Consider the following 26,613-nt stretch of genomic DNA (forward strand, 5'->3'; position numbering starts at 1 on the left):
TCTCTGTCTCGTGCACGCGTTTAACAGGCGTTCCCTCTCGGGAGGAGAGAGTTTTGCGTGTGCATTTTTAAAAAAATATGGAGGGGCGGTTCTTTTAAATAATTCAGGAAAATCTTCTGCTATACCTTTAACCTAGTGTTTAAACAGACTTTTCAAGTTTTCTGTACCTAACAGCAAATTAAGCATTGTCATTTGACTTTAGCTCTATTTTCACATTTCTGGTTAATTGTACATGATAGTGATGTCATGAAAGCTACATAGAGGTTTTGACTCAGAGTGTAACATACTTGTCGGTGCTGATATTGTGGGTAAGTGGGTCACCATGTAGCGCTGTTGTGCTTCAGGAGACCCGAGTTTGAGTCTTGGCTCATGGACTTTTCCCCATCCCGCCCCCCTCTCTCCCCCACCTTACTTCCTGTCTAGCTACTTTCCTATCCTAATAAACACCAATACTAAGAGTTTAGAATATAACAATTGATCAGAAAATGTTAAATATGGTCAGAAAGGGAAGTCTGGAAATTTGAGTCTAAAAAAGGATGGAATTTTGAAATGAAAATTTTGTAGAAACTCTGTTCACAGTTTCAAATGATGTCTAACATGTAAGTGTATGGTTATTAACTCATTCACCGCCAGCCTTTTTGAGAAAAGTTGCCCACCTGCATTTATGTGATTTTAACAAAATTCCTTGCAGGAAAAATCATTTTCTATAAATATATAAACATACAAATTATATCAAATTAAAGAACACACCCTCTGCTTTCAAACAAACAATAAACAAACAAACAAACAAACAAAATGGGGAAAAAACGTTTCATTATATATTTACTTTTTCTACTTAATTTAACCACTGAAATATGGATATTTCTCTTCAAAAATACAACATTTTGAGCAAAAGCTTAAAAAATTGCGTTTTTGTAAAGGAATTTATGTTAGAGATTAGACTCAGAATGACTATCAAACATAAAGGCAGTTAAAATAAATCATTAACTCTTTTTAACTTCCTTTTTGATAAATTCGATTTGGCGCCATCTGGTGGATAAAACTTTCACTTTGAAATTCGTCCAAAAAGGCATATTAATTAGTTAAATATGAACTCATAAATGACGAGATAACTCGTCAATGGCGGTGAATGAGTTAATGATGGAGTATTTTAAATTAATTATTTTTCATTGAGGAAAAAACTGTCAAAATAACACTATATTAAACACAACATTGTTTCACATGACTTTTCTTTCAAAAAGTAAGAAAAAAATAAAAGAAGAAAGACAGCCCTTACCTCTAGTGTCGTCATCCTCAATTGTGGTGTTGGTACTCTCAGATGACTCCTGTAAATGATACATTTAAATTCAGGGTTGAATTATATTTTTTGCTAGGATCATATAACGCATGAGCAGAGTTGACCATCTGCTCTCTCCTTTTTTGTGCCTTGAAGAAAGGATGAGTTAGTAAAAATCATTTGGGTCAAGCAGTCTGGCTTCCTATTTCTCCTGCAAAAAATCCATCAGATTTAGATCAACTTCACAGATGGAATGTAACAACAACAACAACAACAACAGTGAAAAGAAAGTCCAGCTCCATGACAGCCATTATTTACGCATTCTATGTTGGGTTGCCTTTAAATATATTTAAACCATTTGAAATAACTTTTCCTGTAGTACTCAACACAATGGAGCTTTTTTTAAACTCACCATTAACTGGGTGCTTGAACTGGACTTCCTTTTCTAGAAGAGAAATGAAAAGAAGTCAGACAGGAATAAAGAAGAACAAACACTATATCAAGGACAAAGGGATGGGTGACAGTAGCAAACATGATTGTTTGAAAAAAAATGCTCTACCCAATCTCGGTAAAATAGGATTTTTGGTGCAAATGGGATTTTTAAATATTGACTTTTCTGTACCCACAACAGTCAATGTTTCAGCTTTGTGCATAATTCCCAGGAAGGAATTACACTACACATACAACCACAACATTAATAAAAAAAAAATCCTAAAACAAATGAACCAATTATAAAACCAGGGCTCTGAACCAGTTTGTTGAACCAGAAAACAAACAAAATTTAATAAGAAACAAAAACGAAATCAAGGGTTTTGAACAGAATTGTCTCAGTTGCGTATGTATCCCTCGTTCCTACCCTTGTGACTGACTGAAACTTGTAAAACGTTAATGAACTTGGCATGCATGTATTTGCATCCACTGGCACCGCTGCACAAGTACAAATGGGTAGCTGGGGCAATACCAAATCAGCTGTTTTCGCTGAGAAAGCCAAGCATCTAGTGCCCGGACAAATGCAGTAATGGTACAGCAGAGTCGTGGCGACGGGATGTAACCCGTTACATACGTAACCAAGATGATCCCTTTCAGTTGGTCAGTATGATGTGACGTTGTAAATGACGTATTGGGAATCCTTACCTAAGCCCCACAAAAGCTGCCCCTTCCAGTGCCTGCGTAAACCTTCTGTCTCTAGATTTGAAGAGGAGGTCCCCGGGCTTACTGCAGAAGGCCAGTCACTACTTGTTCCTTAATCCATGATAGTGAACTAGACAAAATTGGGAAGCAAACCCGTCTGAGTGTAACTAGGAACACTGTGGAAGCCACACCCTAAGGAGGTTTACTGGGAGGCGTAATATAACATGGAACAACCGATAGGTTCTTGCATATATAAGTCTCTGAAACAGAGACGCAGAGTGGGCTCTGCTAAGGGAAAATGTGGGCTGGTAGTATTAACAGCACGGAAATTACACAAATAGGAACCTCACGTAGGGGATATTATATAGTAACCAGGCCTTAACACAGGTTACAGTAAATACAGCTCGGTATGAACACTATAGAACAGTGGTTCTCAACTCCAGTTCTGCACATTTTGGATATCTCTCATATCTGACACACTCAGTTCAGATCATGGAATCTATCCTAACGAGCTGATGATCTGAATCAGGTGTGTTAAATAAGGGAGACATGCACAATATGCAGAGCAGTGGGAAGTTGTGGAGTTGCGAACCACTGCTATAGAATGTAGTAAAAGTGTTAGGTGTCGCCCAGCCAGCAGCTCTGCAGATGTCTGTCAGCGAGGAACCATGAGCTAATGCCCAAGAGGATGCAACACTTCTTGTGAAGTGAGCTCTCAACTTAAATGGGCATGGCATGTCCTGCATTTCATACACAAGGGCGATGGTGTCCACTATCCAGTGGGACATCATCTGCCAACATGATCTCACAAAGTTCCGTGGCATAGTCACAGAATTTTGTGCTAATTTTTCCGTGGCATTCTCACGGATCTCCGCATTTTTCTGTGGCCCTGCTACGGACTGTCTTTTTCCGTGGCATTCTCACGGATTGGTTACTCAACTGCTTTTTCCTATTTTCAAACCATTTTCGCTTCGTTTTAGGGTTAGATTTGGTGTTTGCGTTAGTATGTCACTTTAACTATTGGTTTATACTATTTTTTCTGATTTATTCTTTTATATTTTCTAAACTTTAAACAATTGTCGCCTGGCGTTGGGGTTAGAGTTGGGTTTGGGTAGGGATGTCATTTCATGTAAATCTAACCCTAAACCGAAGCAAAAATGGTAAGAAAATAGGACAAAACAGTTGAGTAACCAATCCGTGAGAATGCCACGGAAAAAGACAGTCCGTAGCAGGGCCACGGAAAAATGCGGAGATCTGTGAGAATGCCACGGAAAAATTAGCACGAAATTCCGTGACTATGCCACGGAAATTCGTGAGATCAGGTTGCATCTGCTTAGTGACAGCTTTCCCTTTCTACTGACCACCGTAACAGACAAAGAGCTGGTCTGAGGTCCTAAAGCTTTGAGTTCTGTCAACGTACAACCGCAGTGTGTGTAAGGGAAACTAGCAAAGCTATAGGGCTGGGTCTGCCTTCTCCGGGGGCAGGGCTTGCAGGCTTACCAACAGATCTCTGAAAGAAGTGGTGGGAACCTTGGGACCGGGGCTGGGCCTTAGTGTAACACTAGAGACAGCAGGCCCATACTGAAGGCACGAATCGTCAACAGAAAAGGCATGGATGTCCCCTACCCTCTTTATGGAGGCCAATGCAACCTGGATGCTATCTGACTCTAAAGGCTCGAAGGAAGCATCCTGGAGGGTTTTCAGCACCACAGACAGGCCCCAAGGAGAAATCGGTCTCCACGCTCCTCTCAGAAACCTAATGACCAGGTTGTGTTGTCCCACTGACCTGCCGTTTATCAGGGCATGGTGTGCATAGATTGCAGCAATGTCTACTTTAACTCTTTCCCCGCCAGCATTTTTCATGATTTTCACAAAAGTTTAATGCCTTCCAGAAAATGCTCCTTTTTAAATATATAAACATCCTACCTTCATGTGTTCTGTTTTTATCTCCTCTCATATATGTGTAGGTTTCATCAAAAACATCACATTTTGAGCAAAAAGCTGAGATAATTTAGAAAGCTTCTTATTTTTCTAGGTGCCAGAAGTTGAGGTTGACTCAATTTGCCACAGGTGTGCAGCAGTTATCAACAACAAGGGTTATCCAACTAAATATTACTAACCTAGAAGTTCAAAGCAGTATGGCTGGTGACCTCTTCCGAGGGGCGCAAATGGAAAATATGTGTTTGGAGTGTCATGTGTGTTGCTCGTCATTTTAAAATATGTGTTTGTTGCGTCATGTGAACAATGGGCATCATGCGTCTTGTCAAAATAAGTGCCTGCTGCACACGCATCAAAAGGGTTTATGATGAAAGAAACGCTCACATTCACAAAATACTCGCAAGACACTAATTTAACACTACACTCTGATTAGACATTGAGTATCTGGCAAACGCAAGCGTCACTTCATAAACCCTCGAAAAACAAATCCCCGGCTGCCAATGGTTCAAAGTGAAGTTAAATCTTAAGAAATGTCTTCAGTTTTAGATGTCTACAAAGAAAAAATGTTGACATTGCTATTTTTGAACAGCTAAATATTTTTTTTTTTTTTGATGTTGTTGCTTTGCTTCAAAAGAAAAGACAGACTTGATACATTTTCTTAAAGGCTTTGATTTGGAATTACAGTGAATGTTTAATGTTTCAATACATTTAAACTACAGAAATGTTATAATTTCAGTAGTATATCTAATAGAAACCATGGTTCCCTTATAGCAACGCTTTTGGGAACACCTCAGCGTGACTTATCTGTAGCACGTGTAACACAATCAATAATTTGATAATTGGTACTTTCCTCCACTTTGCGTTATGCCTAATACGAAAAGGCAGCCTCTTGTACCTTACTGCTTACTTAAATATTTGTTTTACACATTTAGTATCAGGGGGTCCCTGCTCCATGCCTCTCTCATCTAAAAAGGGTCCCCGAAAAACGTTGAAGACCTCTGCATTATGTACACATTTATCTTTTGGTTGTCTGAATTATAGTTATACAGGGCTCGAAATTGCGACAATTTTTACCTTAAAATATATTTGGGAGCATTTGTGCGACTGCCCATTTTGTTGTGGTGCTACTTGATTTAGATTGTGATGCTGCATGCTGCTGTCCCAGGTTCAGTGTTCTCTCCAACGTTACTTAACCAATCAAATTTCACCATTAAGTTCTTGCGTTTAATGAAGCCCGCAGATTGGCTAATATGAGCGTCAGTCAATCCTTGTTGCCGTGCTACGTTGATATGTGAAGCGTGAAAATGTGAAAAGACCGCCAGCATGACGAGAACGAGACGATTACAGCTAATGTTACTACTGTTATTAATGACGATGATTCAAATGCGACTCCACCACCGGAAAATAAGACTTTACGTTAAACCTTTCGGAGAGAGTGGCATAAAGATTTTGAGTGTCTCCGCTATGAAAATGGCTCGATGTAACTTACTGTGTTACTGTAAATCCCGTAAAATGGCGTTTGTGAAGGAATCAAAACATTTTAAGCTCCAGACCTTGCTTAAACATGGTGAAAGTGCCAAAAACACGAGACGTGTCATGACAAATGTGTTCATTATTGATAAAGACACCGACCTGTCTGTCAGAGAGTGTTTGATAGTGTATGTGCGCATGCGCTGGTAAATGGACATCCGACAAACATCCATGTGGTCCATGTAGATGTGGAACACGACAATGCTGATGGTATCTTTTTGTTGTATTTTTTAAAACATTGCCTATTTAGTAGTAATAGCATCCTGGTAATGCAGTTATCAATACCAATATATATTAGCCTTCTATATTAAGGTCACTTTTGTAATGTCCCAATTAATCAGTGTTTTACGTGTTTGCTGGATTTTCTATTGTAATCTTTATCATGTTACCTGTAATTGTTAAATTATTAATGCTCCTATTCTATTTCAACAGCATTTGGGTATTAATTTAGGAATCTATGAAGCAAAAAAAAATTATAAAATAAAATAGAAAACCAAATTTTAAATGCTGGCCATAGGATGTGGAAAGGTGTTTTATTTTTAATAAAATAAATAACATATACATTGTAGTTGTGGTGCTTTTTAATTTTTGGATGGATGCGCCAAAATTTTTGCTGGTGCTCCTAACTCTATAAAGTTGGGAGCACCAGTGCTACCAAATAAAAAAAGTTTATTTTGAGCCCTGTTATAGTTAATTTTGTGACACATTTCTGAAAAGACTTCACTGAGGGAGAGAGAACAGAATGTGCAACATTAATGGGAGGAGAGTAATTAAATTTAGATTGCCAAAGGAACATATTTTCCAAAAATATCATATGGTAAGCCTTGCTATGTTTAATTTGCTGGAGAAAAGAGGAGTCACAAGGAGAAGTCACATATTGTGTTTCAAAACTTATTGTAAGCCTTCATCTTTTGTCCTCTTTTGGTTCTTCTTAGCAAGGCTTTGAACCGGTTTACAGAACAAAAACGAAAACCAGAAACTTTTGATGTTTGGCAAGGAACAGAAACGAAACCAGAAACTTTAAAAATATATATGTTCCGGAACAGAATCGTTTATTTAAAATAATGGTAACCGGTTAATACCGTTCTTTGACAAGATTTCTGTTCAATATGACTCTGTGAAGTTCACTTACGGTCGTTGTTGACTCAGAGAAATGCGAAGCTTGCCAACAGCAAGTAGCCTACCCATGCCCAAGTCTCTAATGCCCAATCATGAGAGGTAAATATTGTAGGCTACCAAGTATCTCAAGATGTTTGTTTTTTACTAATTAGTGGTGTAACGGATCGCAGTTGATCCGTGATCCGTACAGATCACGACCCACGGTTTGGCTCGCATGCCATTCACGGATTAATACGCAAATTTAAATAGGGTGAAAGTGGATCATTTGCACGTTTCAAATGCTTGCAAATGTTAATAGATAACTCGTCGATTAACAGAACGCTTCCCTGCCAATTACGAGAATTTCCGTCTTTCCGCAATACCGCTATTATCCACCAGGTGGATAATATACAACCCCGGAAGTAACGCCTCACGTAAAAGAGAAAGAACTCCATGTATGTTTTAAAGATCGCTCTGCATCTGATTTCTATCAAAAGTCTTTCACAAAAATGGAATTATCTCAGCTTTTTACTCAAAATTGGGTGTTTTTGAAGAAACCTACCCATATTTGAGAGGTGATAAAAAGAGAACTAATGAAGGTAGGATGATTTTTTGTTTGAAAGAAGAGGGTCTGTTCTTTCATTTGATATATTGTTTATATATTTAAAGAACAACATGTTCTGGAAGGCATTCAACTTTTGTGAAAATCATGAAACAATTAAACAATTTAACCACAAAAAGGCGCTAAAGTGAGCAAATTTCCATACACACAGACGCACATGTGGTTGAATGTGTCCAACTCCAATCAAACATGATTATCCCTATACCCAGGGCCGCCTTAACCTAATGTGAGGCCCCGGGGCTAAGAGGTTTTGTAGGCCCCCCTTCCCCTCGATTTATAGTCTCTTTTTTAAATGTAATATCTAGGTAATCTACATCACAAAATGCATTAGTTTCTTTCGAGACATCCAACATTGAGTTTTCCCTCTTTGAGCCAGAAAACACCATAATATTGTTATTAACATATCACTGAGCCCACTTGAGCATAAACACAAGACACTTTATTTAACAACCACACACAGCAACTTGTGGTGATAATAAAACCAAAATGTGTGAAAGTTTATATGTTTATAAGCTTTATGTTTATATAGTTTTTGGAATATAATTTGCAGAAAATTGCCACTCACTAACTAAATGCTCACCACAGTTTTAAAAATATAATAAGTTAAAGTTAGTTTTAAAGTGAAAATGCATTAATGATAACAAAAGAAAAGTCTTTATAGACAGAATCATGTTAAATGCATTAATGATAACAAAAGAAAAGTCTTTATAGACAGAATCTTGTTTTTTAATCAGTTATTTATTTTGTAGGCTACTGAAGATATAGTATGCATTGTATTTAGTATTTATGCATACATAAGCATGTAAAACGACCAAGTATGAATATGCACAAGACAGACAGGGAACATACCTGTATATAAGATCTTTAGATAATGATATTATAATGGTGCTATCAGGGGATCATCATTTGAGATGGTTTTGTCGCTCTTTACTTTAGACTTGCACCTTACCGTTGCGTCTCTTTCTCGTCTTTCTACCAACAGATGTGTGTACTGTGAGCTGACGTCGCGTCAAACTACATCGCTCCAGCTGCGCACGCGTCACTGATATAAACGCGAGTAAACTTAAACTTTATAACAACTAACAGCATTATGTGCGGGAACTCCTTTCTTAATTTAGCGGCACAATGTCTTGTGCACGGTGGGAGAGACTTCTGCATGCCAGAGACTCAGCTGAACGAGCACAGAGAGCGAACGAGCGAGCGCGCGCACGAAAGAGAGAGAGACCTGCACCTCACTGGTGCTTATTATGAAATTTCAGAAATTACTCTTTCATTTGTTGGTGGATTATTTCCCGTTTCTCTGTCACACTCAGTCTAACGTGCAGGAATGTCAAGTTGACAACGCGCACTTAATTACATTACGCGGAATAAATAATATGTTACGTCTGACATTTTATTTCACGTTAAGTTACAACGGACCAATCAGCAGCCATGTAACGTGCAATTAGAGTGATTGACAGAAAACCCGACAAGTTACAAAACAATATGACATTTTCTGCTCGTCATGAACGCAAACTTGGGAGGCCCTTGAACTTGGGAGGCCCCTGGGCTTCAGCCCAGGTAAGCCCGTGCATTAAGGCGGCCTTGCCTATACCTTTCAAAAATTAGAAGAGAGAGAGAGTTGCGGTACTGTGTCTCATACTGTAGTCCATTAAAATACATTTGGCAAATAAAGCACTGAAAAACAACATAATTTTCCCTTTATGTGGAGCGACTGTTTATGCTGCATCTTCTTCCCAAAGCGCTAATTGGAATTCGTCCTCTGTCTGTGTGTGTGCGAATGTTTAAGTGCACTTAACAAATGTAGGCATGTCAGAATTACAGTTATGTAGCCTTTTTTTAATGTTTGATGACAAGACAGAGACTAATAATTTAAGTTTAACGTCCTGATGATCAGCCTACTTATTTGTATTTCCTACAGCTGACATGGAATGTTATTAACCGGTTCGTGAACTTAATTTTTTTGTTCTAACCGGTTCAGGAACGTCAATTTTAGGGTTGAACCGGAAACGTTAAAACACTGTTTCTGTTCGGAACAAACAATTGGGAAAAAATTCTGGTTAAAAGCCCTGCTTCTTAGTGTTCTAAAATGTGTTAAGACATTCAATATAAATACAAAAGACATCACATGGGACAAATATGTATCATTTTATGGCACTGGGAATGAACATTATTAAATGATAATATTCATTACCGCTGCCATAAAATGTTACATATTTACATTTTGGTACAGTAGACCATAACATAATTTATAGTTCATAAACTTTTTGTTTTTAGAAACGATTCAGGTTCATTGAAAATAGTCAGAACGTTCTTAAATTGGTTGTTGCTATTGCATTTTGGAGCATGCAGCGCATTTACTCACCACTGCTAATAATATTAATGATAAGATTAAAATTACATTTAAAGTGGTGGTAAATGAGAGACATTTTATTCAATATATTATTTAAAGCAAAATCTAAATCTTTTCAGGTACCCCCTGGAAATTCTTCACATACTCCTTGGTTGGGAATCACTGCTGTAGTTCACCCAAAAATTACAATTCTGCTATTTACTGTTTGCTTTCATTTACTTTACCTATGTGATTACAAACCCATCACAAACACAAAATATTTTTTTAATGAAACAGAAGATTATTTTCCACAATATTGTTTTCCAAAGAAGATTGGTAATACAGCTTTGCTTTCCAAATGTCTTACTGTAGAAAAATATATTTTTTAAAGAATATAATATAATATAATATAATATAATAGAATAGAATAGAATAGAATAGAATAATTTGTGGACAACAAAGTTAAAATTTATCATCCTCGGTCTTCATTATCATACATAAAATTATTCAGCAGCTGATCAATATTATTTTTTAGGACATGATTTACATTTTCTTAACACCATCTGTCTTCTTGCTGACCCCACTCTTTCCTCCTGAATGAGAAACAAAGAAAAAGAGTGAAATGGCAATAAAAAAGGGCAGAAATGCCCAGAAAAGCATAGTGAAAGGCATAGCACTGGACAGCTTTTCAACTCAAGTTGTTCTCTGGAGATCTGTTGAGTTCCTGAAACAGGTGTTGGGATTTTACAGTAGACCATAACCACATATTACCCACACCCCAGACATGTTTGAAGATATTAAACAATACAGTTATTTTATATGTTTGAAAAAATTATTTTAATTATTAAAAAATCTATTTACATCTGTTAACCACAACAAAAGATGTGGCAAGAATTATGCCAGAAATAGAAACACTCCAGATATAGACCCTCAACAGAACTGAATTATTTCAATAGCTTCATCAATGCCAAGCCAAGTTGTTTTTTTAAGCGGTCAAGCTATTTATTCCTCATGCAGCAAACAATTTTGTGTAGGCATGTCCCAACTATTTTTTTAAACAAAAACCTACTATTTTATGCTTCTTTGGGAGCATACATTTGTAATATACAGCTATATGTTTAACAGTCCAACATTGATAAGTAATTTTATGTGTGTGTGTGTGTGTGTGTGTGTGTGTGTGTGTGTGTGTGTGTGTGTGTGTGTGTGTGTGTGTGTGCGTGCGTGCGTGCGTGCGTGCGTGCGTGCGTGCACGCGCATATATATATATATAATCACGTGGCAATGAATGTTAAAATGGTTGGCAAAAGCTACAGCTGTTAAACTTGTCACCATAACAGAATTTCATGGCAGATGGAGAAATCTATTTTAGATCAGCTGAGACATATCTGACCTTTTACAGATATCACCACCAACCAACCACCATAATAAAGGAAACAAGCAGTTTACAAATTACCTACAGTATATTGCTCAATATAGGGTTTAGCACTATTGTCATTTGTCAATTGTTGTCAATTATTGAACGTAATATAACTTTAATTAATTAATTAGATTTTTTTTTTCAGTGAAAGCAGGACACTAATTAGTATTATTGACTAAATCTTAATCACTAAATAAAAATAATTTTCAATATTAGTCATGTTTGGGGCAGAAAAATTAACACCATATTTTAATCCAGGTTCCACAAGCACTAACAATTTTTGTATTTGTATTCATTTTTTTTGTAGAAACATTTTTAACAGTTTTAGTCCTAACCAAACAAATTAAAATAAAACAAGCACTTTAAGATTAAGACTAGCAAATGTACAAACTCTAATGATTTTACAATAATGTATGAGAATCCCTTATTTGCTTTTCTAGATCATAAAATACTCAGATTAACAAACAATAGTAGACAATGGAAAAAAAACTATAGTTACCCGAAAAGTTCCTTGTGACCAGCATTGTAGTGAGAATAGCACCCTGAAAGCAAGAATAGAAAGAATTAAAGCTGCAAGCAGCGATGAAAGGGCCCTCACACTCTGTCCTGGAGGGTCGGTGTCCTGCAGAGTTTAGGTCCAACTTGACTCATCACACCTGCCTGGAAGTTTGTAGCATGCTTAGTAAGACCTTAATTAGCTGCTTCAGGTGTGTTTGATTAGGGTTGGAGCTAAACTCTGCAGGACACCGGCCCTCAGGACCAAGTTTGGACACCCCTGGCCTTAGGAAAGCAGTGAACAGTGGGCGATATGTACTTAAGTGGGTAAATATAGGAGGAATAGGGCAATGTTATTTTGCAGCAGGAGGTGCAATAACTAAAACTGAATAGTGTACATAAATGCCTTCAGTACTAGAGTCGTATTAAAGAGCCAGTAAGATGCAAATTTTAAGCATCCTATCCTGGGCATTTAAATGCATGCAAGGTCAAAAAACAAAAAATTTAATAATTTTCTCAAAATATAAATTTAATACTACCCCATTTCTCAGAGATCCCCAAACGATTTGTGTGAAGCCGTTGAATGACTCAGTCTGCCTAAACCCCACCTTTCAGTAGCCTACTCTGCTCTGATTGGTCAACTGACACAGGCTCCGCACAGACCATTGATCAGTGGCACAGACCAACAATAGTGCTAACATGACTTACTGAGAAGACATTAGCGTCATCAATACACATCATTGATAATTTTCCAAGTTATAAAAACAATGACAGACACTTATATTTTTACACTAATTTAAGCAAGTATAAAGCTAACCGGGCCATAACAAAAATGTAAACACTAGTGCACATGTGTCAGCTGCTTGCTAGTGCAACTTTCTATCAAGACATTAAAAGTTTAAGCACCAACTGTAGTGTTTAAACAGGATCTATTTATTTTAGTGTAGTCACTCCCCTTGAGCATTGTTTTTCCTATTGGTGGTTTGGCATGCGTAGTGATATTCATATCCTGTTCTTTCTTTCTCTCGAAGTAAACAATTGAACGCAAGGGAAGTTTACCTCCGTTGTGAGAGTGAATCATTTTGTAATCTGATGTAGTTGTTGGGATGCAACACCAACATCATACACATCATTCATCATTAGTCCAAGTTATAAAAATGACACAGACACTAACATTTTTATACTCATTTAAGCAAGTATGTAGCTAACCCGGTCACAGTTTAACTGCAACATTGCTAGCGCAGCTTACTGATAAGACATTACAGTAAACCAGAAATTTTAGAACACTCTGAGGAAAATAAACACAATATAATAATTAGGGCTGGGTAAAAATATCGATACATTAATTCATTGGATTTTGTTGTTTCTCAATTCAATATCGATTCATAAAATTCTATCGATTCAGCCCACCGGCCAGTGGCGGCGCTGTGGGCAACGCTCTAGTGAGAGCGTTCAGTGTTGTACAAGCTTCACCAAAATCAGCATAATTCCCATTAACATTTTTATTTTACTATTTAAAATAGCTTAATCTATTGTAGTGAGCGAGTCCGTCTCTCTCTCTCTCTGTGTGTTTAGTCGCTATTTTACAGACAACAGACCATTCAGTTGTGTAAAAATGCAATATAATGTGACAGATCAAAGAGTAAAACGCAAGGACGTCACATATATGCTAATCGGCGTGTGACGTCATCACCGCCACAGTCTTTCAAAATCTTGCGGGAAACACTGTAAAAATATACTCAGGTACTTAATTAATTGTGTATTTACTTATCACTGAATCGATATCGAAGCAAACAAAACAATATTGAGTTGAATCAAATCGAATTTAATCGAAGCATCAAGAATCGAAATCAAATCGATTTGTGAAATTCCTAACAATACCCAGCCCTAATAATAATCATACTTACAGATTGTGGTTCCCTGCTGAAAAAACAGCATACCAGCAAGACAAGCATTTGTTGTGTTTTGGTGCTGGTTTGGTGCACCAGCATTAGCACCAGCTAAACCAGCATTAGCACCAGCTAAACCAGCACCAAACCAACATAGGCACCAGCATAACATGCTGGTCATACCAGCAAGACCAGCATATTTTGTGTTTTGGTGCTGGTATGCTAGTGACCACCAGCTAAACCAGTATCAAACCAGCATAGACCAGCATAATTCCCATGCTGGTCCATGCTGGTTTGATGCTGTTTTTTTCAGCAGGGTTAGGAGAGGCATGTTGTTCCAAATAAAGTGGGTACTGAACCATCTTTAATCGCTAAACGTTTAGTAAATCTTTCAGTGAAAAAGTATTTTAACCACTGATTCTTCACAGCCAAATGTTTAGTAAATCCCTCTTTGACAAAGTAATTTTAACACAGATTATTAATATCTTCATCCTTTGGTAGTGAAAACAACACAAACTTGCCTTCACAGCTGAAAACACAGTGTCTTCTTGATATGACACACTAACTAGCTGAAGTGTCTGTGGGCAGGTCAGAGTTTTTGTTTCTCCCGGGCAAGACTATAGGCAGAGATTATTATGCAAAGTGTTTGTATCTACGTAGATAGAGACAGGCAGATTCAAACTATATGACGATGTGATGGCCCAAGAAGCGGCCACACATTAGCGGTAATGTAGACCACACCCTTGCATACACATGTTTCCCTTTCAATACGGTTCACTTCGCATTGCGTCAGTTGCTGACGCTATGGGGGAAACTCCTGTTCACTCCGTGATTGAAGCCTATTGGTTAACGTCTGTAGAAAATACAGACCAATGACGTTTGAGCTCATGCGCAGCGTGGCACACGTCCTTATATAAGCCCGGGATCAAGCGTCAAGAGCTCATTAATTTTCTCCTTCAGCGCGACCCTCTCACTGCTCCGAAGAAGAAGAAGCCTTACTTGCCGTCGACACAAGCCCTGCAGCGGAATCCAGGCCTAGCTTCTTCCCCTGCCATTTTCCGGCTGAGAACCGAAGATAGCAGAATCCAGGTCTAGCGTCTTCCCCTGCCGCTTTCCGGCTGAGAACCGAAGATAGCCTTTGCTTGCCGTGGTACGAGCCCTGTGCAGCGGACACATGCCTGACGAGGTCTCCCTTTGCGGCCGCCCGGTAAGATCAATATTTTTAATATAAAGCTATAAGCTAAAAGAGCGGGCGCTGTTGCAATAGCGTCCAGCACAGCGGCTCGAGTGAGCCTCTCTGCTATGATTTTCCTCAGAGCGCGTCGCCGGTCTGGGACCTCCAACGCAGATACCGCCCTCATATGCACGATTGTCCTATCTATGTTTCATGCTCCCCCTGCTGTTCCTCTCTCGCTGAGACGAACAAGCGGCGAGCCTTGAGACTAAGATGGATGCATACACAAGCACACACGGGCTACCCCCCCCCGTGTTTTGTCACAACGCAACCGTTCATGCTTTACACTCACAGAGTCCCTCGCTCCTCACACAGTCAGCCGCGAGATCTCTGGCACGCTCATATGAATTCCCTCAGAGTGCATCGCGGGGTGAAGACCGCTCATACGATGCATGGCTGTTCTATCTGTGTTAAATGCTCCCCTCTGCTGTTCCTCTCTTGTTGGGATGAACAAGTGGCGGAGCCGTAGAACTAAGATAGATGCATAGGACAACCAAACACGGGCGGGTCCGGCCCCTGTTCTCTGTCATAACACAGTCACTCGTGCTCTACGCTCGCGGAGTCCCTCGCTCCTCCCTCCACAGTGGCGAGGTCTCTTAGCGGCTTCTTAGAATTAGCACGCGGTCTTATGGCTCCTTGCCTCTAAGTGCAGCTGTCTAGTGTTCAACGATTACAGAGCTTCATGCCCCTCCCCTCCTGGAGCAGCGCAATCTCATTCGTCTGCTCGATAGGGCGAACACGCCGCTATTGGAGCACCAAGAACACTTATCTCCCTCCGGTAGAGCTCACTATGTTTGTCTGCCCTGTCATTTCTCTCTGGCTTAGACGGAATCAGAGGCAGAACGAATTTGTTTGATAATATGCTGAGGCCCAAACACTTATTAAGTCCTGTCCTATATCAGTGCGCTGAATATTGGTACATTTCTTATATATCCTGGTTTTTCTGCCCTTTTAATAAACGGCAAACCCGCGGGCCTCACGGCAGACTTCCTCTCTGCGTATGGGTTCAGTCTGACATCAAACCACCTAGACATAATGCTCTGCTTTGTGAGCCGCTCTGGTCACCGTCACTACAGAGGCTCGTGCACCTGAATGGCCGAGCTCTGGTCTTAATCGCAGCATAGCTGCATCGACAGAGAACAGACTGTCTGAGAGAGGAAGGGTTAAGTTGCGCCTCGGCTGGACTGCCCTGAAATGTTTTTGGTGTGCTCTGTTTATCCAGAAACATTCACATGTAATACTGTCGGTTATGCGACCTCACTGTAGTTGCTCTAAGAGCAATTTCTGTGCTTACTATACTGTGTATTGACACCCCACGGCTGTACGGTGTCTCTAAACCCTTTTTTTCCTTACCGACAAGCAGTCAATATAAGCACACATGGCCCGCTGTCCATAATTGTATCGACGCTCGCCAGATTCTAAACAATAATTCAGACGCTTTCTCGCTGAAATTCGCTCGCATCCCACCTCAGTTTATCCGCTACGATACTGACGGTGCAAGCGAGGACGGTCTTACGGCTGTTATTTTCTCTTCCTAGAGAGACTGCAGCCTCAGACCTTTTCAAGGCTCCAAGTGTTTGAATCACGCCCTCTCCGGACGGCCACTCAAAAGCTTACAGCCAAGCGGTTTATGACGTTTTTCGGCCATATGGCTGGTTTATATCAGTGGTTCCGAAGACGCTCGCACCTCCGCTCCGCTCCAATCCTCTGAGAAATTAAGGGTAATATCAACCTCAAGTGAGCTTGCTACCCGCCACAATGAGTTTCGTTTATGACGCTCGGAAAGCGAGCTTAACACCAGAGCGCGCTCACAGTCAGACGCGTGGCATCTCATTTAAGGCTCACGTACCCCCCTAGCGAGTCCCAGAGAGCTGAATATCGTGGCATTCTGTTCAGAAGACCACTTCAGTTTGACTAAGCAAAGGTCCCGCCCCGAGCTGACTGCCGGGACGCTTATGCTTTAAGTTACACACGGCTGCATTAAGTGCTGTCGTTACGAGCTCGCCCAGCATCTGCTGTGGGTTGGACACGCCTTGCGACGGCAATCTGCCTTCGGCGCGTGGAAAGCCCGTTTGTCTCATATCAATCACCTCGTACTGTACATACAGTCCATTTAAGGGGGTGATTTTAGCACTGCAGCACTCTCGACAGTGTTATTGTGATAATGCGGTCGAGCAAACTACGGTGGTTTTCATTATTCACCGAGCCAGGCTGAGATCTCGCCCCCTGTACAAGCTGACGAGTCATCTCCTTTATAAGCTCATTGCATCGCTGTTATAAGCTATGTTCAATCAGAGCGATACGCATCTCGTGCTTAAACCACCAAGGTGCAGACATATTCCCCCGTTGCGACGGGCGTGTGGAGATTGCATCCGTGAGACAAGACCTGCATGTTTTATGACACGTTGACACAAGCTGCTAGGACCCCTTTCGCGAGGCGTCCTTATGCAAAGTCTGATCTATCCTTGTCTGGTGACGGCGAAAAGTCTAAACCCCCGCGAATTGTCATGTGGAACACTTTTCTCCTCACTACAGAGGCTCGTGCACGGCGGATCTCTCCCCCTACGCTAATATCTATGTGGCGGCGATAACGGCGAACCATGATTTTACGACCGACCAGTCATTTAATTCACAAGCCTGTAATTTCTCAGATGCGGACGGCGGCGATAACAGCGAACCATGCTTTTACGGCCGGCCATTCTATTTAATTCACAAGCCTGTCATTTCTCAAATGCGGACAGTGCCCGAGGCGCAGCGCTCACATTGTACACATTCACCGTGCGTTCTGTGCACTGATTTATCTATACGCATTCACGGTGCACTGAAGGGTTCACCTGTGTGCGCACTATTTATTATCAGAACACATGACGGTGCGCTCGAGAATCTTGCCGGCCTGTGCACTATAACACTCTGATTCATCTATATGCATTCACGATGTACTCAAGTGTTCACCTGGGCTCACACTATTGTGGTATCTGTATAATTCCACGCTACTAACCGTTCTGCCGCATATTATAGTCAGATCGGCCATTTGTGAGCTTCGCAGATCACTCACTAAATATGCCGGTTACTAACAGTGGCTATTTAGAAGGATTGTTGAAGCCATCGAACTGGCTCACGCCTTCCTCATGAGCTATGATATTAGAGCCCACTCTGCGCGAAGTTGGCTTCATCGTGGGCTTGGTTTACAGCAGTATCTATTCTTGATATCTGCAACACGGCCAGCTGGTCTTCGCCGTCTACGTTTGTCAGATTTTACAGCTTAGACGTCCCTGCCCTACGAGCGCAGGTTCTCTCGGCTTAACCATGCACGCTCATTGATGCGTTTTATGTGTAAACCGCAGTGCGCTCAGCGAGCTCACCAATGTGACTCTGAACTTTCCTTTTTCACGCACACCCACGGCGCGCTCTGTGATCTTGCCGTCTTGTGCTATGTTATGTGCTTCCGGTGCGTTTAAAACCCCACTGTTTGCGCGTTAACATTTTATATGGTGCTTACACTTGCTTTAAAAGCTGTGAATATGCTGGATATAGAGCCACATACAGTGTCTCTCTGGTAAGGCACTTCAGTCCGTTGTGTATGCACGGCGTGATGGGATTACGTTCCCCCATAGCGTCAGCAACTGACGCAATGCGAAGTGAACCGTATTGAAAGGGAACGCTTAGGTTACTCATGTAACCCCGGTTCCCTGAAATAACGGGAACGAGCATTGCGTAGCTGGCCGTGTTACAAACGTCTACGCAGCGAGTGTTATTCGGCTGCGCGCTTCAGTCGAATAATAATGAGCTCTTGACGCTTGATCCTGGGCTTTCCCGGGCCGATTCACCGGTTCCTGACGTCATCAAGAAATGAAATCACATCACTACGCATTTACTGTATCAATGAAACATTCAAATAAAGTCATGTGTGTCAACATATTAAAACATTTTTTTTTAAAGTTGTTTTTGGGAAGGCATAGCTGATTTATTGCCTTTCATTCACAAGAAGTTAGTAATGTTTGTGGTCACAGTTTCAATCGCGGATCATAAATAATAAATGCCAGATACAACTGACCAGTTTTGAGAAGCCTACAACTTGAATAAGATTCCTAAAAGACACTGATGCACAATTGCGGATGTATAAGTATAAATAATAAATACACTCGTGTGTTAAACTCATTGGTCTTCCTTAAACAACTACAATATGATTTGCGTGCACAATAAATCGTACTAAAGCTTTTCAATAAAACAAGCATATCAAGAAACTAATAAAAAAGAAACTTCTCGCATCAGGCTCATTCAAATCTTCCTGAGAACTGGCTCAAAAGAACGATTCGTTCAAGAACCTAACATCACTATTCATTCGGTTGGTCTGGTTTAAGCTGATTAGATTCTTTTTTGTTTGTTCTTAGTTCTTTGTTGCAACAAGTTTTGATTTTGTATGCTGTTTTGGTTGACTTCTATTGGGTTCAAATAAAGACCCATTACTTTTGCCAAAAAGACTTTGTGTTCTTCTTTCCTGACCGCTCAGGTCCCTCACAGACGACTCATTTCAGTGATTCAGAGTCGACTCCCTACTTTAGAAGCCAATAACTATTAATCATGCACTTTTTGGTTTAACTACTTTGCACATTGTTTACATTGATGGACAGCTAGATGATACACTGCAATACAGGTAATTTTTGATTTTGGATCTGTGTGGCTCTTAAAACATTAGGGCGCACTCACATTATCCAAACCAAGCCCCAGCGCGATTGTCACCCCTCCCTACTCCCCCAGATGCACGCACTTACACTGTACTTTTATTGATCCGAGCCCGTGCGCGCTTTCGTCATTAAGATACGATTGTTTTGAAAAAAGTAATACGCTCTCTTAACACTGGAACCCACCGTACTGTTGAGTCTGTGTTTTTATTTGGTGTCGTTTGGTGCACGATTACAGACAGCCCTCTCACATGTCATCATATTGCTTAGTTGATCAGTCACATGTGCAGCTCGGACATTCACTTTACCCTGCTGCGCGCATCAAAATGGTTTTTACAGAGGCAGATGAAGGTGAGTGGTCGCACAACTGACGTCTTCACCTTTTGAATCGCGCTCAGGCGAGCCCAAGTATTCAAATCCACCAGTTTTCTAAGTTAACAGACTGTATTAGCAGCATCAGTAACTGGATGGCATATAACTTCCCTTTGCTAAACTCCAGTAAGTCAGAGATACTTTTTAATTGAACCAAATAGCTCCAAACTAAATATGTCAGATTATAATTTGTGATGTTCGACAGCAATCTATCTTTCGATAGAAATATCTCCAATTTCTGCCACACAGCATTCTTCCATCATAGAAATATGCCATGCTGTCTGCATCAAATGCAGAAAAGCTTATCCATATGTTCTTGACATCATCTACATAAGTTTTGGAAATTGAAATTATTATTTTGGAAATTGAAATTAGCATGCATTTTCAGAAATAATAGGTGTGCCAATAGACCCATCTCACTTTTTGCTATTTTTGGTGTCACAGCACAAAATATGCACTCATGTAGCCATGATTGTTAAATTTGATCCTTTTGCACACTACTTGCCAGAAGATTAATTCTGTTAAAATGGAAAGACCCCCTTCCTCATTCTTTCTTTCTTTCGCTGCATTAAAGAGACTTTAATAAGATAAGATACTTTCTTTAATGGTCTATAGAGATACCTTTAAGTCATTTGTTGAAAAATGTAGGTAAGGAATACAATCCCAAGATATGTTTACCTTTTCTCTCGCTTCTTTCTTTAATTAGTAAACAATGTAATTGTCTTGTCTGATAGGAATAGAGGTGGGGTATGTTGGGGGGTTTAATTATACAGTATGTTGTACTGTTTCAGTTTTTTCTTGTTTCTTTTGTTGCATATTATAAAACTTTGAATAAACAGACCTTATATAAAGAAATTGTTGCCTGAGGAAAACAGTATGTACTGGTAGCTCTGCTTCCAATGTTTCTGATAATAGAGTCACCCACTATCAGAGTGCTTGGCTTGCCTGTTGTCTGTAAGGGTCTTGTCTTGTCATGTTCAGGTCTTTTATTTTGAAGTTCTAGTTCTCATGTTTATGTCTTTTATTTTGAAGTTATTTATTGCCATGTTTGTCTTTTGATTTCCTGTTCCATGATGTGTCATGTTTCTATTGGTCCCTTGTCCTTATATATAGCCCCCATGTTGCCATTTTCTTTTGTTGGTTATTGTTTGTATTGTTATGTGTTTGTAAGATTAAAAATATAGAAATGTACTACTTTGTCACAACTTTTCATCCTGTACCATCTGCATTCCTGTCCTTATTGATAGTGATTAAAGACTATTATCACAGCTGTTTATCCAATACAGTGGGGGTTAAAGGTGATGATCTGATTGGTCAGTTTGATTGTATTATATTGGGTTTGGTCAAGTACAGTAGGGGTTAAAGGTGATGATCTGATTGGTCAGTTTGATTGTATCATGTTGGATTTAGTCACATGGTCAAGGCTAAAGGATGAAATAATATCTTTGGGGGGTCTTGGGGTCCTCTTCTTCTTCTCTTCTTCCTCTTGCACTCTTCTTCTTTGGGCTGGTCGCCATGAACTCTGCTCTTGGATTCTTTATACTTTTCTTCTTTACCTGAGCTCTGGTGATCAGGCCATTAGGCCTAGATTCCTATACTATTAGGTAATATCTCACATAAATTGGAAACAGTTAAGTGTACATGTACTATTTACGATTTCTTGCATTTATAGTGTAACCATTTCAATTGTAACTTGTAAAGCCGGTTCTTGTGGCGCCGCATGAATTCGAACAAGCCTATTCTCTTAAAGTTAAGCTGATTTTAAATGTTTACAATTTTCTAGAAGAGCAATTTTTTTCTTAAACAGTCTAATTTATGTTGTTCTACTGGAGCCTAGTGTTGGTTTCAGTGAATATGATAAAAAAATATGTTTAAAAAAGTTGCCAACTGCAGCTTTAAGTCAGTACGGTTATTAAACCTTTTCAGATTTACAAATCTGTCTTATCGTTTTGATTTAGTGTTAATACATAAATGCTACATATTGCAATTCAATTTATTTATATTCTAGCAATGCTCTTCCACATATTTAGGGGTCAAGCACCGAAGGTGCTGTGACACCTATTGGAATTGTTAGTATTATTAGGGGTCAAGCACCGAAGGTGCTGAGACACCTATTGGAATTGTACTTTTTTCTTCTTCTTAGCCATTGGTGTCTATGGCAGCCCTATGAACCGTATGTAGGAAAATGATGAAATTTGGCACAGTTGTAGTGGAGGTCATAAATAGTCAGGTGGTCAAAAATGGGGTCTCTAGCGGTAACTCTATAGCGCCACCAGCAGTGCAAAAATTCAATGTTCAAATGGTTATAACTGCAGATCCGTTTGATCTATGAAAATTCTACTTAGTACACGTGATTGCTCTCCTCATGCTTATTGTTTTTAATACCTTACAGTAAGACTCCACCCATTACAGTAGCAGCCATTTTGAAATGTACACTATTTAGTTTTTTCGCTACTCCTCCTTCAAATTTGGGGCAATTGTTATGAAATTTGTCACAGGTGATCTTTGTAGTGAGCCGCACAGAAATGACCGAACAGAATTTTGATATTTAACTTTTTTCAAAAGTAATAAATGCGCAAACTTAACGAGGTTGACGCAAAAATGGTTCTGAAGCTGTACCTCGGTCATTCTTTGATCAATTGAAATGAATTTTGGTACACTTAATGTGGACCATGAACTTGGGGTTCATGCCAAATTTGGTGACAGCGCCACCTATGGGTCATGAGATATGAAAATAGGCTATTTTTGCCCATAACTTCTTAACTGTTTGTCAGAAAATTATGGTCTTGATGTCTATGGATTGCTTACATCATGCCGCATCTGTCGATGTGTATTATGCCGGGTTTGACCGAACCGCCTGTCCGCCATTTTGAAATTTCACATAATTTGTTATATTTTTTGAACTATTGGACATATCCGCGCAAAAATTAGTAAGGAGCTTCGACATGATGTCCTGACGGTACCTGGGAAGTCAGAGTACAGCGCCACCTAGGGGTTATAAACTATAACAGTTCTTATGGAACTGCTTATAACTTCTGAATACTTTGTCTGATATTAATTTCTTTGTGAAATTGTATTCACTGGTTTATGCCGATTGCAACGATACCTCATTTGTCATTTTCCATCATTCTATTCATGTGTTATTGTAAGGCATATGGTAAATGATCTTTTCGCTACTCCTTTTACAAATTTTGTTTATTTTATGCCAGGTTCTGCTGGTATAATGTTTGGAGCAATCCGCACAGGAATGACTGAACAGATTTTTCTGGCACCTAGGCAGTTTTTTGAGAAATACCTCTGTAAAGTTGATCGTGCCTGTGATGTTGTCTATTTGTCATAGTTAATTACTGTATATTACATTTTATAGCGTTGCTCTACAGAATGTTTTTCTTGTCTTCAATCTCACTTGACTTTTTTGATTCTTATATACATTGTATTTCTGTTATTTCTGCTCTGTGGTGTCATTTCTACATCTTTGGTAATTGGCATATATCAATCCTGCATCTCTGTAATCTCTTTTCTGCTGTCCCTTGAACTGTGTCAACTGAGTGGTGTGGCGAGTAAGGCAACCGCATAGAGATTCTGAGTTCTTGGGTTCGAATCCCACCTGAGTCATGATGTTTTGTTCTTCCTCATCAATTCTTCTCAACCTGTCTGTAGTTCACATGTGTTCTATTTTTCCATGTTTGCTGTTGTTGCTCTGCATTGTGGTGCTTCTGCTGTGTCTTTCCTGCATCTTTGGTGATTGACATATGTTAATCCTTTCAGCTCTCTAATCTCTTGTCTGCTGCCTCATGAACTGTGTCAACTGAGTGGCGCATCTAGTTAACCAGATCCATTGAGATTCTGAGTTCCTGGGTTCGAATCCCACCTGAGTCAAGACATTTTGTTCTTCCTCATCAATTCTTCTCAACCTGTCTGTAGTTCACATGTGTTCTATTTTTCCATGTCTGCTGTTGTTGCTCTGCATTGTGGTGGTTCTTGCTGTGCTTTGTGTGCTTGCTGTGCTTTGTGTGCTTGCTGTGCTTTGGGAGTTTGCTGTGCTTTGTGTGCTGGTTGTGCTTTGTGAGCTTGCTGTGCTTTGTGAGCTTGCTGTGCTTTGTGTGCCTGCTGTGATTTGTGTGCTTGCTGTGCTTTGTGTGCTTGCTGTGCTTTGTGTGCTTGCTGTGCATTGTGAGCTTGCTGTGCTTTGTGTGCTTGCTGTGCTTTGTGTGCATTGCGCCGAAGGTGCTTGACCCCGTGTTGCTGCTTGCAGCTATATTTAGGGGTCAAGCACCGAAGGTGCTGTGACACCTATTGGAATTGTTAGTATTATTATTATTATTATTCTGCTTCCTCTTCTTAGCCATTGGTGTCTATGGCAGCCCTATGAACCGTACATAGGAAAATGATGAAATTTGGCACAGTTGTAGAGGTGGTCCTGAAAAGTCAAGTGACCAAAAATGGGGTCTCTAGCACTAACTCCATAGCGCCACCAGCAGTGCAAATATTCAATGTTCAAATGGTTATAGCGCTGATCCGCTTGATCTATGAAAATTCTACTTAGTTCAGGTGATTGCTCTCCTCATGCTTATTGTTTTTAATACCTTACAGTAAAACTCCACCCATTACAGTAGTGGCCATTTTGAAATGTACAGTATTCCGTTTATTCGCTACTCCTCCTTCAAATTTGGTTCAATTGTTATGAATTTTGGCACAGATGATCTTTGGAGTGAGCCGCACAGAAATGACCGAACAGAATTTTGATATTTATCTTTGTTCAAAAGTAATAAATGCGCAAACTTAACGAGGTTGACGCAAAAATGGTTCTGAAGCTGTAGCTCGGTCATTATTTGATCAATTGAAATGAAATTTGGTGCACTTCAAGTGGACCATGAACTTGGGGTTCATGCCAAATCTGGTGACAGCGCCACCTATGGGTCATGAGATATGAAAATAGGGTATTTTTGCCCATAACTTCTGAACTGTTTGTCAGAAAATTATGATCTTGATGTCTATGGATTGCTTATCTCATGCCGCATCTGTCGATGTGTATTATGCCGGGTTTGACCGAACCACCTGCCCGCCATTTTGAAATTTCACATAATTTGTTATATTTTTTGAACTATTGGACATATCCGCGCAAAAATTAGTAAGGAGCTTCAACATGATGTCCTGAAGATACCTGGGAAGTCAGAGTACAGCGCCACCTAGGGGTTATAAACTATAACAGTTCTTATGGAACTGCTTATAACTTCTGAATACTTTGTCTGATATTAATTTCTTTGTGAAATTGTATTCACTGGTTTATGCCGATTGCAACGATACCTCGTTTGTCATTTTCCAACATTCTGTTCATGTGTTATTGTAAAGCATATGGTAGATGATTTTTTCGCTACTCTTTTTACAAATTTTGTTTATTTTGCGCCAAGTACTGCTCGTATAATGTTTGGAGCAATCCGCACAGAAATGACTGAACAGATTTTTGATATTCTGTTCTCTTTCTTAGAAATACCACTCCAAAGTTGACCGTGCCTGTAACATTGTCTATTTGTCATAGTAAATTAATGTGACTGTATATTACATTGTATAGCATTACTATACAGAATGATCTTCTTGTCTTCAATCTCACTTGAGCTTTTTGATTCTCATATACATTGTATTTCTGTTAGTTCTGCTCTGCACTGTCAGTTCTGCATCTGTGATGATTGGCATATGGCAATCCTTGCAGCACCTAAGCTGTTTTTTGCTTCCCCTTGAGCTGTGTTAACTGAGTTGCGCATCTGGTTAACCACTTGCCATGAGATTCTTATGTCATGGGTTCGAATCCCATGTGCCGTCATTTTTTGTCTTAACTTTTTTCTCACTTAAGTTTTGTGATTTTCATACTATACATTGTATTTCAGTTATTTGTGCTCTCTGTTGTCATTTCTGCACTTTTGGTAATTGCTGGATATCAATGTTTACAGCTCTAAATCTCTATTCTATAGCTTGGACACACCAACTCAGTGGTTCAATCGTTTGCTCAGTGGCGCATGCGTTAACTGCTGTGCTTTGGGAGCATGAGTTCATGGGTTCGAATCCCATGTGTGGTGGTTTTTGTCTTCACTTTTTTTCTCACTTAAGTTTTGTGATTTTCATACAATACATTGTATTTCAGTTATTTGTGCTCTCTGTTGATATTTCTTTACGTTTGGTAATTGCTGGATATCAATGTTTACAGCTCTAAATCTCTATTCTATAGCTTGGACACACCAACTCAGTAATTTAATTGTTTTCTCAGTGGCGCATGCGGTAAGTGCTGTGCTTTGGGAACCTGAGGTCATGGGTTCGAATCCCAGCTCTTACTTTCACTTATTGAGATTTCCTTTTGCGTTTCCTTTAACACGTTCTTCTCGACCTGTCTGGTTTTCCACACGTGTTATATTTTTGCCATCTTTACTGTTGTTGCTCCGCACTGCAGTGATCCTGCTCTGCATTTGCTTTGCTTCGGGTTCGGGCTCTGTATTGCGCGCTTTCTGCGCTTTGCACATTTGCTGCGTCGTGTGGTTTTTGCTGTGCTTTGCGTGCTCATTGCGCTGAAGGTGCTTGACCCCGCAATTGCTGCTTGCAGCTATA

At 39.8% G+C, this 26,613-nt stretch overlaps 1 protein-coding gene across 7 annotated transcripts in view; it reads right to left on the reverse strand.

The window, feature by feature from the left end:
* The window catches only part of camk2a (calcium/calmodulin-dependent protein kinase II alpha), a 496,915-nt gene that overhangs the window by 169,975 nt on the left and 300,327 nt on the right, over positions 1-26,613 (reverse strand). For 5 of the 7 annotated variants that reach the window (XM_073871008.1, XM_073871010.1, XM_073871009.1 and 2 more), the window contains 4 exons: positions 11,844-11,886; positions 10,475-10,520; positions 1,689-1,716; positions 1,277-1,325 (listed from right to left, as the gene is read on the reverse strand). In XM_073871008.1, coding sequence (XP_073727109.1) covers positions 1,277-1,325; positions 1,689-1,716; positions 10,475-10,520; positions 11,844-11,886 — 166 coding nt within the window. The remainder of the gene's footprint in view (positions 1-1,276; positions 1,326-1,688; positions 1,717-10,474; positions 10,521-11,843; positions 11,887-26,613) is intronic. The other 2 variants (XM_055180348.2, XM_055180344.2) reach the window with 1 other exon arrangement.

Source organism: Misgurnus anguillicaudatus, chromosome 9 (genome assembly GCF_027580225.2).
Source record: "Misgurnus anguillicaudatus chromosome 9, ASM2758022v2, whole genome shotgun sequence".
NCBI lineage: Eukaryota > Metazoa > Chordata > Actinopteri > Cypriniformes > Cobitidae > Misgurnus > Misgurnus anguillicaudatus.